Source organism: Pelophylax lessonae, assembly GCF_965119305.1.
Source record: "Pelophylax lessonae genome assembly, chromosome: 3".
Classification (NCBI taxonomy): domain Eukaryota; kingdom Metazoa; phylum Chordata; class Amphibia; order Anura; family Ranidae; genus Pelophylax; species Pelophylax lessonae.
In genome coordinates, this window is record NC_138770.1 from 52,903,305 (window position 1) to 52,920,225 (window position 16,921).

The following is a 16,921-nucleotide window of genomic DNA, read 5'->3' on the forward strand; positions in this document are numbered from 1 at the left end:
GGAAGAATGTCCCTTACATTCTTGGTCAGTGGGAAGAATGTCCCTTACATTCTTGGTCAGTGGGAAGAATGTCCCTTACATTGGTGGTCAGTGGGAAGAATGTTCCTTACATTGGTGGTCAGTGGGAAGAATGATCCTTACATTGGTGGTCAGTGGGAAGAATGTTCCTTACATTGGTGATCAGTGGGAAGAATGTTCCTTACATTGGTGGACAGTGGGAAGAATGTCCCTTACATTGGTGGTCAGTGGAATAAGTGTCTCATACATTGGTGATCATGGTAAGGATACCCCGATCAGAAAATACTGATTGCTAAAAGAACCCTTGGCAACCTCTGGAGGAACACTAGGGCTCCTTGGTAACCTGGTTGGGAGATGCAGCTGTAGGATAATTACACTTTACTCTGTCCCTCACTGAGGGACACAACACATTCAGGAAAAAAGTGGCTTTTATATTGCCATCCATAGGAGCTGGACCACACTGTGGATAAATCTGCCGCTGTTCTAGAGAATTTCGTTTTTTTGTATTTTGCACACCCTAATACAGTAAGTGCCTTTTGTGCACATATATGGCACCAAGAACAGACAGAAGTTCAAAGTCTGTGTTATACAAGTTTTAATGGATCCAGTACAAAGTTATTTTATTATATCAAGTTACAGCCAACAAACTTTGGGGGGTAAGTACACCCCCTTCATCAGGTCTTAAAGTCTGGTGACCCAAATCACTGCCTTATTCATTTGGATTGCATCTAGTGTCCAATATCTTTCTGAACTTACTGCCAGCAATCAAGCCCTGATGAAGGGAGTTTTGAGTCCCTAAAACTTGTTGGGCGGTTTGAACTTTTGTGCAAAATAAGTTCTTACGGGACTCCTTCAGGTTGGGCGCACCTATACTTTTATTGCATGTGCCATTAGACTTCCAGAGATCATCTGGGACACCCTGGTTGACAGAGAGCTGGCCCTAAAATGCCTGGCCATGCGCTGTGCAGGACTGAGCACAACTGGCCCTTAATTTTTGTTTTTTTGTTTTTTGACCTGCAGGTAAATTGTTTAATTTTGTATTACTTATTTATATTGCCAAATTTAAAAAAAGTTTGGTATCCTCACTCTCGGTTCCAGAGGACCTTGTTTCAGCACGGTCAGTTGGAACAACAGTGACGTAGTACCAAGGAGGATAACAGGGCCTGGTCCTTGAGTAGCTTGACAAACCGATTGCTTACATTCGCTATGTTTTGTTGCCTAAATTATTTAGACCTTCACTAAGAGACCATGTTCATTGTACACAGATTTCCCAAAACTGAAAACGTTTGTGTTATTGCTGGAAAATGTTCTTCAAACCCTATGTAAGTGGTGGTGGATGAGAGGGCACCTAAATCATACCGTTACCTGCTTCTAAAGATGCTTCCAATGCTGCCGACTGGTATTTGATAACTGGGCACTGTTTGTTTTTTTACTTTTCATGCAATGGCAGCATTTGTAAATTACATCGCGTGTAACTTTGGAGTAACCAACGCCCGTATGTTAGTGTTTACAGGAAGCTGAAGTGAAGTTATTGGCTCATATTGATGTGTTCCCCTCTGAGCTATACATAATTGATGATGGTGTGTTTCATTCATGCCCTGATCCGGTAATTCACCTTCCATTGTGTTGGTTTTGTTTCCAGACCTCAGGTGAGAAAGTCAGCAAACTGAGTCTGGTCGATTTAGCCGGAAGCGAAAGAGCCACGAAGACCGGCGCCGCCGGGGAGCGTCTGAAAGAAGGGAGCAATATAAACAAGTGAGTGTGCAGCCTTCCAGCCTATCCGGTCTTCTAGGTGGAACGGCAGATCAGTTATATAAAGTGCTGTGCAGAAACGCTGCCTGATCACTGCATACCATGTGTTCTGTGTCAGAAGAGCGCTAATCTAACACTGCCTATTCACCGCATACTGTGTCTGAAGAGCGCTAATCTAACACTGCCTATTCACAGCATACTGTGTATGAAGAGCGCTAATCCAACACTGCCTATTCACAGCATACTGTGTATGAAGAGTGCTAATCTAACACTGCCTATTCATTGCATACTGTGTATGAAGAGCACTAATCTAACACTGCCTATTCACAGCATACTGTGTATGAAGAGCGCTAATCTAACACTGCCTATTCACAGCATACTGTGTCTGAAGAGCGCTAATCTAACACTGCCTATTCACAGCATACTGTGTATGAAGAGAGCTAATCTAACACTGCATATTCACCGCATACTGTGCCTGAAGAGCGCTAATCTAACACTGCCTATTCACCGCATACTGTGTCAGAAGAGCGCTAATCTAACACTGCCTATTCACCGCATACTGTGTCTGAAGAGCGCTAATCTAACACTGCCTATTCACAGCATACTGTGTTTGAAGAGCGCTAATCTAACACTGCCTATTCACAGCATACTGTGTATGAAGAGCGCTAATCCAACACTGCCTATTCACCGCATACTGTGTCTGAAGAGCGCTAATCTAACACTGCCTATTCACAGCATACTGTGTATGAAGAGTGCTAATCTAACACTGCCTATTCATTGCATACTGTGTATGAAGAGCACTAATCTAACACTGCCTATTCACAGCATACTGTGTATGAAGAGCGCTAATCTAACACTGCCTATTCACCGCATACTGTGTATGAAGAGTGCTAATCTAACACTGCCTATTCACCGCATACTGTGTATGAAGAGTGCTAATCTAACACTGCCTATTCATTGCATACTGTGTATGAAGAGCACTAATCTAACACTGCCTATTCATTGCATACTGTGTATGAAGAGCGCTAATCTAACATTGCCTATTCATTGCATACTGTGTATGAAGAGCACTAATCTAACACTGCCTATTCATTGCATACTGTGTATGAAGAGCGCTAATCTAACATTGCCTATTCATTGCATACTGTGTATGAAGAGCACTAATCTAACACTGCCTATTCACAGCATACTGTGTATGAAGAGCGCTAATCTAACACTGCCTATTCACCGCATGCTGTGTATGAAGAGCGCTAATCTAACATTGCCTATTCACTTCATACTGTGTATGAAGAGCGCTAATCTAACACTGCCTATTCACTGCATACTGTGAAGGAAAAGGGCTAATCTAACATTGCCTATTCACTGCATACTGTGTATGAAGAGCGCTAATCTAACACTGCCTATTCACCGCATGCTGTGTATGAAGAGCGCTAATCTAACATTGCCTATTCACTTCATACTGTGTATGAAGAGCGCTAATCTAACACTGCCTATTCACTGCACACTGTGTATGAAGAGCGCTAATCTAACACTGCCTATTCACCGCATACTGTGTATGAAGAGTGCTAATCTAACACTGCCTATTCACAGCATACTGTGTATGAAGAGTGCTAATCTAACACTGCCTATTCATTGCATACTGTGTATGAAGAGCACTAATCTAACACTGCCTATTCATTGCATACTGTGTATGAAGAGCGCTAATCTAACATTGCCTATTCACCGCATACTGTGTATGAAGAGTGCTAATCTAACACTGCCTATTCACAGCATACTGTGTATGAAGAGCGCTAATCTAACACTGCCTATTCACCGCATACTGTGTCTGAAGAGCGCTAATCTAACACTGCCTATTCACCGCATACTGTGTATGAAGAGCACTAATCTAACACTGCCTATTCACAGCATACTGTGTCTGAAGAGCGCTAATCTAACACTGCCTATTCACAGCATACTGTGTATGAAGAGCGCTAATCTAACACTGCCTATTCACCGCATACTGTGTATGAAGAGCGCTAATCTAACACTGCCTATTCACCGCATACTGTGTCTGAAGAGCGCTAATCTAACACTGCCTATTCACCGCATACTGTGTATGAAGAGCACTAATCTAACACTGCCTATTCACAGCATACTGTGTATGAAGAGCGCTAATCTAACATTGCCTATTCACTGCATACTGTGTATGAAGAGCGCTAATCTAACACTGCCTATTCACTGCATACTGTGTATGAAGAGCGCTAATCTAACACTGCCTATTCACCGCATACTGTGTATGAAGAGCACTAATCTAACACTGCCTATTCACAGCATACTGTGTATGAAGAGCGCTAATCTAACACTGCCTATTCACAGCATACTGTGTATGAAGAGCGCTAATCTAACACTGCCTATTCACTGCATACTGTGTATGAAAAACACTAATCTAACACTGCCTATTCACAGCATACTGTGTATGAAGAGCGCTAATCTAACACTGCCTATTCACTGCACACTGTGTATGAAGAGCGCTAATCTAACACTGCCTATTCACCGCATACTGTGTATGAAGAGTGCTAATCTAACACTGCCTATTCATTGCATACTGTGTATGAAGAGCACTAATCTAACACTGCCTATTCATTGCATACTGTGTATGAAGAGTGCTAATCTAACACTGCCTATTCACAGCATACTGTGTATGAAGAGCGCTAATCTAACACTGCCTATTCACAGCATACTGTGTATGAAGAGAGCTAATCTAACACTGCCTATTCACCGCATACTGTGTCTAAAGAGTGCTAATCTAACACTGCCTATTCACAGCATACTGTGTATGAAGAGCGCTAATCTAACACTGCCTATTCACCGCATACTGTGTATGAAGAGCACTAATCTAACACTGCCTATTCACCGCATACTGTGTCTGAAGAGCGCTAATCTAACACTGCTTGTTCAATGCATAACGTGTGCCCTGTGTCTGAAGAGTTCTAATCTAACACTGCCTATTCAGTAGACATGTGCAATTGTTTTGGTCAGAATGGGAATTCGTACAAATTTTTGTTCGGAGATTCAGATGTATCTGAATCTCCAAATGAAATAGTAATGAATTTAGTTTACATTCGTTTAATTTTGTTTATTTTTCTAACAAATTCCACATTTTTGGAACGATTCGAATTCAGATCAGTTGAAAAATGATCGACTGATTCCAATCCTGTGTGAAGAATAGCTGGTTGTTAAGAAGCAGCTGCCGTGTCCTTAACAACCGATGACTCATCAGCTGTCAGCGGGCTTCCTGAAAAGAATGTAGGCAGTAGGGGTTCACCTTAAAATTTGGCCTGGTATGGATTAGGAGGGGACCCCACGCTGTTTTTTTTTTTTTTCCTGAATTTTCTATTGTGGGCACTCTTTTTTTTGTGTACATTTCAGCTGTCAGTGGGGAACCAGCTGACAGCTGATCAGTCATTGGTTGTTAAGGACACGTCGGCCTGCTTCCCGGCGCTCTCCTTAGCAACCAGCTATTCTTCACACAGAATTCAAGTTGGTCAATCATTTTTGACTGATTTCGAATTCGAATCGTTCCGAAAATTTGGAATTTGTTAGAAAATTAATTAATTAAACAAATTCCGAAACTAATCAACAGTAATGTAACGAATCTCTGCGAAACTGAACAAATGTTTGCGTTCTGCACATGTCTGCTATTGAATGGATACTGTGTGCTCTGTATCTGAAGAGCGCTAATCTAACACTGCCTATTTAGCGAAAGCTCTTTTAATCCCTAACATATTCAACTTATTTTCATTTATATATAGCTTTAAATAAAGTAAATGTGAACCTTAATGAATGTCTCTTATTTGCTCCATTTTTAGTCTATTAAATATCCCATTGAGAGCTTTGTTAGATCTGTCCGATAAGTAAAAAAAAAAAATATCTGACCTTTTCAGTCTTCTGCTGACAATTCACAAAGCGATACTACTTGATTTCCCATTGGGGGTCCTTCATTTTCCTCTTCTCTAGGATAACCTAAACTTCCTTGTCTCCCTTTTTCTTTCCTGATCTTTCTCTTCCATTTTCTGTATCATGTCTCCCTTAAATATTGTTAATTTTTCTTTCCCAACAGATCCCTCACCACCCTGGGCCTGGTCATCTCTGCCCTGGCAGACCAAGGAGCTGGGAAGAATAAGAATAAGTTTGTTCCGTATCGGGACTCTGTGCTGACATGGCTGCTGAAAGTAAGTATGATCCTGTTTTGTGGTCGTGCTCCCAGTAATATTCATACCATGACTGTATTAAAGTACATTGAGTGCGTTCTTTTTGTAACCTTTCCCAGAGTGTACATTTTGTTGTGACTTTCACATTTTGCTTGCTTGCAGTTTTAATATCTTGAAAAAACACACTGGGGGAATTAACAAAGAGGTGCAGGCTTTATGCCTGCACTGCTCTTGTCATCTGAGAAAATGGAGAAGGCCCTTCTCCTAAGTAACAGAAGGGTTGCAAGCTCCTTTTGTAAATGAAAAGCCATTTGTTCAATGTCGTGCCTGCACCAGCTGAGTGTGGGAGATTGGCTCTGCTCGTGCAGCGTAATCAGGGAAGCCATCAGGGGGGGACAGCCCATACACATGTAGGGGGCCCAGGGGTTCCAAGGGGCCCAGCCGCCCAGGCCCCAACCAGCAAGACCGAGTTGTTACTGCTGTAGTAACTAGCAATTGCTGGATTAGGATGTCTCTTTGCTGAATGAATGTGGTTGTATTTTAGCTGGATTGGGAGGTCTCTTTGCTGAATATATGAGGGGTGTCTCTTTGATGGATTGGATTCATTTTCATTCTTTAAGTTGTAAGGGCGTTAAAATAGAAGTGGGTGCACTGAAGGACTCGGTGGGATGGCCAGTGGGCAGATTCGGTGGGCCGGCCAGAGGGTGGGCCCTGCGGTATGTTGGTGTTCAGGCCCAGAGGGGCCCAGGCCTAAAGCTGTGTAAGGGGCCCCAAAATTTCTGATGGCTGCCCTGAGCGTAATCATCACATAGACTGAGAGGCATGTGAACTATCTGCAGAGTTGATATCCTGTAGACCAGATCCAATCTGATGGTGATTGCTTCAGTATCTTTCCATGTTAAAAACTGTCCAGATTCCTTTGTAAATAGGCATGGAAGCAACGCTAGTTTCTAATTTTTCTGGAATAGAAACTAGCACAAGTGGTGTAGAGACTCGGAACAGGTCTGTCTTTATAGTTAATGTGGGGCACATCACTCGTGGCAGCTGGCTGTACCATTATAATGATGCAGGAAGCAAAGTTTATTCCCCGGTTGTGTATTTCACTTGTGGCTGTGTATGTACACGACATGGACGAAAGTATGAGGGCCCCCTTCTTAATTATGGAGTTTAGGTGTTTCCAGTGAGGGCTATTGGTAATGCCACAATATACAAAGGTAATTTAGTTCATTGTGCTATTTCAACCCTGTGGTAACAGTTGGGGAAGGCCCATTTTGTTCTAGATTGTATAGGGAACCAATGCGCTACCAAATTTGTGATGGTAAAAAGGGGAGGGACTAAAGTGTAAATGACCAGATGACCCTAATAGACAGCAGCCAATCCTTATAGTGTCTCCACTCTTAACAGGATTTATATGTTTCTACACACCATTTAGCACCTTTTGATCTTCACAATATCAGTATTGGTATACAGGTGCAGACCTCTTTGGCATAGCGCCTATCCATTATTCCATTCTGTTCTAGCATGTCTGTGGTCCTATGAACAAAGCCAGCTCCTTTAAGACATGGTTTGGTATGGAGGAACTCTAGCATCCTGCACAAAGCCCTGACCTAAATCCTACTGAACACCTTTGGGATGAATTGTAACATCGATGGCAAGCCAGGTCTTCTGCATACAAAGTCAGCTCTATAAAGATTAGGTTGTACCAGTATTGTTTGAAGAACCTTGTGTGGCCTACACATAACGCTGACTTCAGCCCTACTGAACACCTTTGGGTTGAATAGGAACACATATTGCAAGACATGTTTCTCTTACGTCCTCCGACAGTCGCCGCCACCTCTAAGTCATCACTATTGGGTATTGACTTCCGCTCCGCAGGAGTAGCTAGGCATAAAGACTTAGTCAAAAGAACAAAGGCGTTTGCATATACACACACACCCATGGGGGCTGTCCCATCTAGTCAATACCCCCCTGCATGACCACTCCCAACTCAGTTTGTGGCAAGAATCCTAAGGTGGTCTCTGAGTTCCACCTTAATGAGGACATTGTCCTGCCTTCACTTTGTACGAAGCCTAAGCATCCCAAGGAGGTTGCATTGCATTCCTTGGATGTTGTCCAGGCGATCAGGGTTTACCTGTCGTCTATGGAATCCTTTCGGAAGACGGATTCCCTCTTTGTCCTTCCTGAGGGACCTCGGAAGGGCATGGCTGCATCCGCAGCGACTATTGCCAAATGGATCAGACAGATCATTGAACAGGCTTATGCCTTGAAAGAACGGGTTCCACCCTTCCCTGTTAAGGCGCACTCCACCAGATCTGTGAGTGCGTCTTGGGCCTATTGGCATCGTGCCTCGGTGGCACAGGTGTGCAAAGCTGCGACTTGGTCGTCGGTGTACACTTTTTCCAAATCCTACAAGGTAGACGTTCTGGCATCGGCTGATGCCTCCTTTGGCCGCAAGGTTCTCAGTGCGGCAGTGCCTTGAAGGACCCTTGTTTTTTCTCTGGGTCCCTGGCTGTTGGTGTTTGCTTTCCTGGGCTGTTGCTCCTGTTGAGAATTGTTTTCTGTTGCCCAGAAGGTTCTCTTACTGTGCGTGTAAGATTCCTTTCTCTGATGGAGTACTGCATTGACTTTTCTACGGTTGCGTCTCCCACCCCTCATGTCTACACTGCTTTGGGACATGCCAATAGTGATGACTTAGAGGTGGCGGCGACCGTCGGAGGACGTAAGAGAAAACTGAATTTTTTGTAAAATCTTACCTGTAAAATTCCTTTCTCTGAGTCCTCCGACAGTCGCCGCCCCTGCCCCTCTTTTGGGGTTGTGTTCTTATTACCTAATGCTATGCTACCAAACTGAGTTGGGAGTGGTCATGCAGGGGGGTATTGACCAGATAGGACAGCCCCCATAGGTGTGTATATGCAAACGCCTTTGTTCTTTTGACTAAGTCTTTATGCCTAGCTACTCCTGCGGAGCGGAAGTCAATACCCAATAGTGATGACTTAGAGGTGGCGGCGACTGTCGGAGGACTCAGAGAAAGGAATTTTACAGGTAAGATTTTACAAAAAATTCAGTTTTTCTTCGTTCAAAGCCAGTTCTATAAAGATATGGTTTGACCAGTATGGTGTGGACAACCTTGTGTGGCCTACACAGAGCCTTATCCTCAACTCAACTGAACACCTTTGGGGTGAATTGAAAAACCAATTGCAAGCCAGGTCTTCTGTGTACAAAGCCAGCCCTATAAAGATATGGTTTGACCAGTATGGTGTGGAGAACATTGTGTTGCCTACACAGGGCCCTGCCCTCAACCCTACTGAAAAACTTTGGGATCGATTGGAACATTGATTGTAAGCCATGTCTTCTGCTTACAACACCAGCTCTATAAAGACATGGTTTGACCAGCATGGTGTGGATAACCTTGAATGGTCTACAGACCCCTGACCTCAACTCTACTAAACACCTTTGGGATGAATTTGACCTGGACAGTGAGCTTCTTTTCAACCATCAGTATCTGGAAAGAAAATATGACCGACACCCTCCAAAATATTGTGGAAAGCCTTCTAGAGGAGTGGAGGATGTGATATCTGCAAAGGGAAGGACAACTTCCATTAACGGTTGGCCGTATAGTTTGTCATACAGTTCAACAGCCCTTCTTGCTTATCCACTATTGAATCAAACTACGTTTTTGGCATTAGACACCTACAGATTTTTGTTGGATACGATGGCTCATGCTGGGCATATGTCTCCTGGGGAGCTAATAGTAGGGGAAATGCACACTGTAATAAGGGCCGGATTCACCATTATGCTCAGTAGGCCAAGCCTTAGATGTTGCTATCAGCCTTATATTTATTTTTCCTCTATTATAAATGGTCAAATGTTGACATAATTTTCTAACCCAAATTAGGACCACTCAAACAAGGAAATGTTCAGCTTCAAAGAGGGGATCTAACAAAGGGGTGTTTCTTTGGGCATCCGATGTTGTGGAGGGTCACATAAAGCGATCAGGCAACTGCACTGTTAATCAGAAAGTTGAAAGATGACTTGTAGAGTGTGTGTAAACACCTTCTTCCCCCGGCCAGCACCGTTTGACACATGGCGGTGGCATTAAAAGGCTTAAAGTATAACTAAAGGCAACATATTTTTTTTAGATTTGCATAGAGAGAAGAGGGATTAAAACACCTATTTAGGTTTTTATGGCTGCCTGTACCCTCGTTAAGGAGATTTGCCCTCTCTATTTGTTCTGTTTACCATTATCATAGTTACATAGTCAGGTTGAAAAAAGACACAAGTCCATCCGGTCCAACCATAAAAAAAAAAAAAAAAAAAACGTATTGAAAACCCTACCATACAATCCCATATACACAATCCTATACCTGCTGTTGATCCAGAGGAAGGCGAAAATAAACCCCAGCAAAGCATGATCCAATTTGCTACAGCAGGGGAAAAAAATTCCTTCCTGATCCCCCGAGAGACAATCGGATATTCCCTGGATCAACTTTACCTAAAAATAAATTTTAGTACCCATTTATATTATGTGCACCTAGGAAAGAATCCAGGCCTTTTTTAAAGCAATCTACTGAGCTGGCCACAACCACCTCTGGAGGGAGTCTATTCATTGAAAGTAAAAGAAGATTCCACATTTTGGGTTGCCCCCGGAAAAGTAATAGAGGGGAAATCTTTCAATGGGGACACTAGTTCTGGTGACATGGGAGGGTCTCCAATGATTTCCCTTAATTTGCAGGGATTTCCTCTCACTTCCTGTTTGGCTATGGGACAGGAAGTAAAGGTATAACTCCCCCAATGAGACACAGATGGCAAAAAATAAACTGACAGGGGTTATAACCCTCCCTTACTCTATCCAAAATGGGGGGGGGGGGAGTTTTGCCTAAAGTTCTACTTTAATTGTGCCCAGTGTCCTTCAACCCACTTCATATGAGCCCAGGTTATGGACATCTCCTGAGGGTGGATCATCACACATGGCTGGAAATCAGAGGACAGTGATGCAGAGAGTGGTGGCTAGGTCACTACCTGTGCCTATCTACATCATTCCAGACTGTCGCCTGCACTGAGGACCCAGCAGGTCACATGATTGGATCAAAGACAACTGAAAAAATGTTGGTGGGGTAGGATTCTGGAGTTGAACTTTAAACACTTGCCAGTGTCATTAGTACAGTGACAGTGCATATTTTTTTTTTTTAGCACTAATCACTGTAATAATGTCACTGGTCCCCACAAAAGTGTCAGGGGTCTGATTTGTCCACCACAGTGTTGCAGTCCCACTAGAAGTCGCTGATTGCCGCCATTACTAGTAAAAAAAAATATTAAAACTCCAAAGTTTGTGGACGCTATAACTTTTGCGCAAAACCGTTCAGTATACGCTTATTAGTATTTTATTTTACCTAAAATATGTAATATATTGTCATGTTATTGGATTGTGGAAGGATTGAAGTGGAGCACCACACAAACACAGGGAGACCAATGCCGTGCCAAAAAGGTCATCCGCAAGACTCGATTCATGATGCTGCGACTTGGGATCCGACTTTGCATGACATTTGAAATCCCAAGTTAATGAGAGCGATCTTAAAGCGGTGTTCCAGCCTCCCCCTCCAAAAATTAAAAGTCAGCAGCTACCCATACAGTACACATACTGTAGCTGCTAATTTTTAATATTATAGGACACTTACCTGTCCTGGAATCCAGCGATGTTGGCACCACAGCTCATGTTTCCATCGACTATCGGGTGCTTCCGCCACCATTGCCGGTCAGGGAACCCGGCAGTGAAGCCTTACGGCTTCACGGACTGGTCCCTACTGCGTATACGCAAAGCAGGCTGCGCATTCTGATTGGCTCGCGGTGGAGGGTAGGAGGAGGGGTCCTTACTTCGCCACGGCACTGTTCCCGGAAGTGGGGAAGGGTACCTGTCAAAAACAGGTACCCGTTCCCCCCCTGCCCTCTGAAAGGCGCCAAATGTGGCACCGGGGGGGGGGGGGAGCAAATGAGCGGAAGTTCCACATTTGGGTGGAACTCCGCTTTAATTAGCACTACTGAAGTGGCTCCAACTTTAACCACTTCAGCCCCAGAAGGTTTTACCTCCTTAATACCCGCCTTTTTTTTGCGATTCGGCACTGTATTGATTTAACTGACAATTGCGCAGTTTTGCGATGCCGTACCCAAATACAATTGATGTCCTTTTTTTTCCCCACAAACAGAGCTTTCTTTTGGTGGTATTTGATCACCTGTGAAATTTTTCATTTATGCGCTATAATCAAAAAAAAACGACAATTATGAAAAAACACCAATGTTTTCTACTTTCTGCTATAAAACATTTCCAATAAAAAAATTTTAAAAATCTAATTTTCTTACCAGTTTAGGCCAATTTCTATTCTGCTACATAATGTATGTTTGGTAAAAAAAATCCCAAAAAGGGTATAATGGTTTGCGCAAAAGGTATAGAGTTTACAAACTACGGGATAGATTTATTTTTTTTTTTTTCATTAGTAAGGGTCCTTTCACACGGGTGGTTCGTATGTCCGTATATCACCCCATCCGATTGCGGATGAAAAACGGACATAATGCATGTCAATGGGATTGCAGATGACCATCCGCTGACATCCGATTTGCGTCCTTTCTTATCCGTTTTTTTGGAACGGAAGAGAACCCTATTTTTCTTCCGTTTAAAAAAACCGAACGGGCGCAAAAAGGGATCCGCAATCCCACATACATTATCTCCATTTATCATCCGCAAACGGATGGGATGATAAACGGACATACGGACCGGAGCGGATCAAAAAACGGCCCGCCCCATGTGAATGGACCCTAATGGTGGTGATCGGCGATTTATTTATTTTTTTAATCAGTACTGCGACATTGCGGCGGACAAATCTGACACTAAGTGACACTTTTTTGGGGACCAGTGACAACAATACAGTGATCAGTGCTAAAAATTATGCACTGTTACTGTATAAATGACACCGGCAGGGAAGGGGTTAACACTGGTGGTGATCAAGGGGTTAAACGTGTTCCCGAGATGTGCCTACTAACTGTGTGGGGAAAGAATTGAACAGAGGCAGAGAGAGATCAGGGATTTAGCTTGGCTGAATCACACGATCTTTCTCTGCCTCTCTGACAGGAGAGCCGTCTTACATTGTTTACATTCCAGACGGCTCTCCTGTCAGTTTTGCCGAAGATCGCAGGAGACCAGCGGCGATTGAGCCCACTCCTCCCGCAGTCTGCCTCCCGCTGTGTCTAATCACAGCGGGAGCGCGCGCCGCCAAAACCGTGTGCACATAATCACGTAGATCTATGTGATTATGCACAGCCGAGCCACCCTGCCACAGTAAATCTGCGTGGGGCGGTCGGCTAGCGGTTAAAAATGGTTCCAGTACTACTTCAAGGCGACTTCTATCCGACTTGTGCACATAGACTTTAATAGAAGTCACCTCCAAGTCTGATCCTCATCTGTGTTAATGTGATTTGGATTAGACATTACTGGAAGATTACCCAGGCATTCCCAAAAGTCGCTTCTAAAGTCACATTGAAGTAGTACCCAAGTCACCTGAGTTTCAGATGGCAGGAGTGTGAACCGAGAAAACTTTAACCGATCCAGGTTACCACTCATCCACTCTGTTCATCACTGCAAAGCCGCTCCACAAAGGTGCCAGCGCTGCTGCTCTTTAATAAAGATTGAAGAGCAACCTTGGGTGGCAGCACTCTTCACCAGCTTTATCGCAAAACACTCATAATGAACATCACTTGACAGTGGGTGATTGGTGGAAGCGGCACACACCTTTCAAAAAACATTTTTTTGCACTTTGTTGGACTTTCAGGAACATTAATGAATGGATATCACTTATGAATTTTGTGGACTTTTTTAACATTTATTTCACTGGATTTTTGCACGTTTATGAATTGTTGTTTTTATATGTTTATATATATATATATATATATATATATATATATATATATATATATTATGACATTTTTTTTATATTTATCTTTATTATTAAAAATTTTGTATGGATTTTTAGATCATTTTTGATAGGTTACATTTTGTCAACACAATTATTGCACTTGCACTTTAGGGTGAGAGTTTTTAGAATACTATAATACTAAAAGGTAGTTTTGCGCTGATTTTGCTTTTATTTTTCATTCACTTCACAGTGGGAACGAAAAAAAGATTGACGCGTTTCGCTCCCAACAGGCGCTTAGTTGGAACATTGCGAACTCCTCAATCTATTTTCACCTCCCCCACTATCAAGTGATGTTTATTATGTGTGTTTTGCAAGAGTGCAGCCGTCTGGAGAGGTTCTTTGATCTTGAAGGCCATCGTTAAGTCCAGTAACCCAGACTTGCAAGGGAGTACAGGCCAAGGTTTGGTTAATGATGGGCAATTCCAGTTTTTCTTTTGGATAAACTCGACCCAATTACTGACTTTTGGTTTTATGTTTGGGTCTATCTTTGTTCCAGTGCATTTTGGTTTTATATTCAGGTCTTTGTTCCAGCATATCCTCAATGTTCATTTTTAATTCTGCCATTGCAGGACAGTCTTGGCGGGAACAGTAAAACTGCCATGGTGGCCACGGTCAGCCCTGCTGCTGATAACTACGACGAGACCCTTTCCACTCTGCGCTATGCCGACAGGGCCAAGAACATAGTCAACCATGCTGTGGTCAACGAGGACCCCAATGCCCGAATCATCCGAGAACTTCGTGAAGAGGTGGAGAAGCTGCGAGAGCAGCTGACGCAGGCTGAGGTGAGCACCCTTCTCAACTCTTACAAGGAATTTTGATATCCACTGTGACGAGACCCTTGCTCGCTCGCTTCCGCTCTCCCGACACTCCTCTGTTTCTAGTGAGTCAGCTTGCAGCTCGCAATGTCTGATGGTTCGGTCAACCAAGGCTCCGGGATCCGAACTACAGCTATGTGCCGTTCGGAATCCATTAGAACAAACACCAAGCAGGCTGTATGTAAGTTCAAACAGGAAGACAAGTAATATTCCAAATAGGCAGGTACAGCATGCAACAATCCAGGTAGCGTTATACCATTCTTCCCTCCCAAAGACTAGACGAAACATAGGCTGGGAGTCAACAACAACTTTTATTCACAGGCTTTCAGTATTTATGGGATTCCCCATGGCAGGGGCTTCCCCACAGACATTCCAGGGGCTGTACAGCAGCGGACCACATGGGGACTGAATATTTGTACCTTGAAACAGGCAGTCTTTCAATACACACCCCCTGCGGAGAGATGTCTCCAGTCCAGACCATTGTCTGTGTCATGAATCCACACAATTAGACACAGAAACAGGGGGGGGGATGGGGGAAGAAGGGCTGTAGCATTACATTACAAACACTTGGTTCTTAAAGGTATACACATGCAATAAACATAATGCCTACACGAAGGACAATATACAGTGTCTGTATTTGCCACATCCACATACCTCATCCCAAGATCTAGCCCACTGGTTACTTCAGGGCTGAGGGCTCCTGAGAGGAGTACTGAGGCAGGGTGCTGGGATGTTTACAGGAAACTATGATCAGCACCCTACCGGCCCTTCATATCTGGTAAGATCTACCTGCATTGCAAAGAGAACCACAGAGTCAACAAAAAGAAATGTAATGCAAACGTGTTTTTTTTTTTTTTCATTATCATGTTGATACGGGGGAGAGGGAGAAACCAGGGAATGCAAAATGTGCGCAAAATAAAATTCAGCTCTCAGAGGTATTTAAGATATCAGACAAAGTGTTCTTTCCAGTGTGTTGACTTCTATCCCTAGTGGATTCCTCATGGAATCAGGAAAACTTTTCAGATATATTTTTAGAATGCCTTGACTTCCACTGGTAGGCCCAGTTCACATGGCTTGATTGAATTTTAACTTGTAAACGCCAATCAGAGGGACAGTCTTGTTCCATAAGCCCAGGAACATTTATAAAGCATTAAAGAAGAAGTCTCATTTCTTTTTCTTTTTTTCCTGGCGATTTTCTGTTACCTAGGGCTTAAAGTACTTGTAGTGGTTTGTCCCATCTTCTTACATGTGTTTGCAGTCTATCGATGTGGTTGGATAGGGTGCCACCCCTGCACCACGGCTCTCCAACAACGCAGCTAGCAAGGTGATGGATGCTTTGATAGCCTGGCAGTTATCTCCAGTTCCAAGACCAGCGCCAGGAGGGGGGTGGTGGTGGTGGTGGGGGGGTGGTGACACTATACCACCTCCCTCTACATCCCTCTCCCCACTGGTATCTAGACAGTGTTTGGAGTTGGAGGTAAGCATCAGCTACCAATGCATCTATCACCTCGCTAGCTGTGTTGTCAGATAGCCGTAATAGGGAGGGGAGGCGCCCCCATCCAACCACCTAGCGAGCCTTCCACAACACGTAGGAAGAGCGAGCCTTCCACAACACGTAGGAAGAGCGAGCCTTCCACAACACGTAGGAAGAGCGAGCCTTCCACAACACGTAGGAAGAGCGAGCCTTCCACAACACGTAGGAAGAGCGAGCCTTCCACAACACGTAGGAAGAGCGAGCCTCCACAACACGTAGGAAGAGCGAGCCTTCCACAACACGTAGGAAGAGCGAGCCTTCCACAACACGTAGGAAGAGCGAGCCTTCCACAACACGTAGGAAGAGCGAGCCTTCCACAACACGTAGGAAGAGCGAGCCTTCCACAACACGTAGGAAGAGCGAGCCTTCCACAACACGTAGGAAGAGCGAGCCTTCCACAACACGTAGGAGGAGCGAGCCTTCCACAACACGTAGGAGGAGCGAGCCTTCCACAACACGTAGGAGGAGCGAGCCTTCCACAACACGTAGGAAGATGGTACAAAGTTCTGCATTTACTTCCTCCCCTATGGGAGAGAACACTGTCCTATAATAACTGAAACTTCTTTAGCCTCTTATATACCAGGATTTAATATTTTCTCATTACCAGGTTATTTTTCGGTTTTCAGTGCTGTAAATAGAGAGTGACAATAA

At 43.8% G+C, this 16,921-nt stretch overlaps 1 protein-coding gene across 3 annotated transcripts in view; it reads left to right on the forward strand.

The window, feature by feature from the left end:
• The window catches only part of KIF13B (kinesin family member 13B), a 518,118-nt gene that overhangs the window by 197,874 nt on the left and 303,323 nt on the right, over window positions 1-16,921 (forward strand). For all 3 annotated transcript variants that reach the window (XM_082248971.1, XM_082248973.1, XM_082248972.1), the window contains exons 9-11: window positions 1,661-1,773; window positions 5,870-5,981; window positions 14,491-14,703. In XM_082248971.1, coding sequence (XP_082105097.1) covers window positions 1,661-1,773; window positions 5,870-5,981; window positions 14,491-14,703 — 438 coding nt within the window. The remainder of the gene's footprint in view (window positions 1-1,660; window positions 1,774-5,869; window positions 5,982-14,490; window positions 14,704-16,921) is intronic.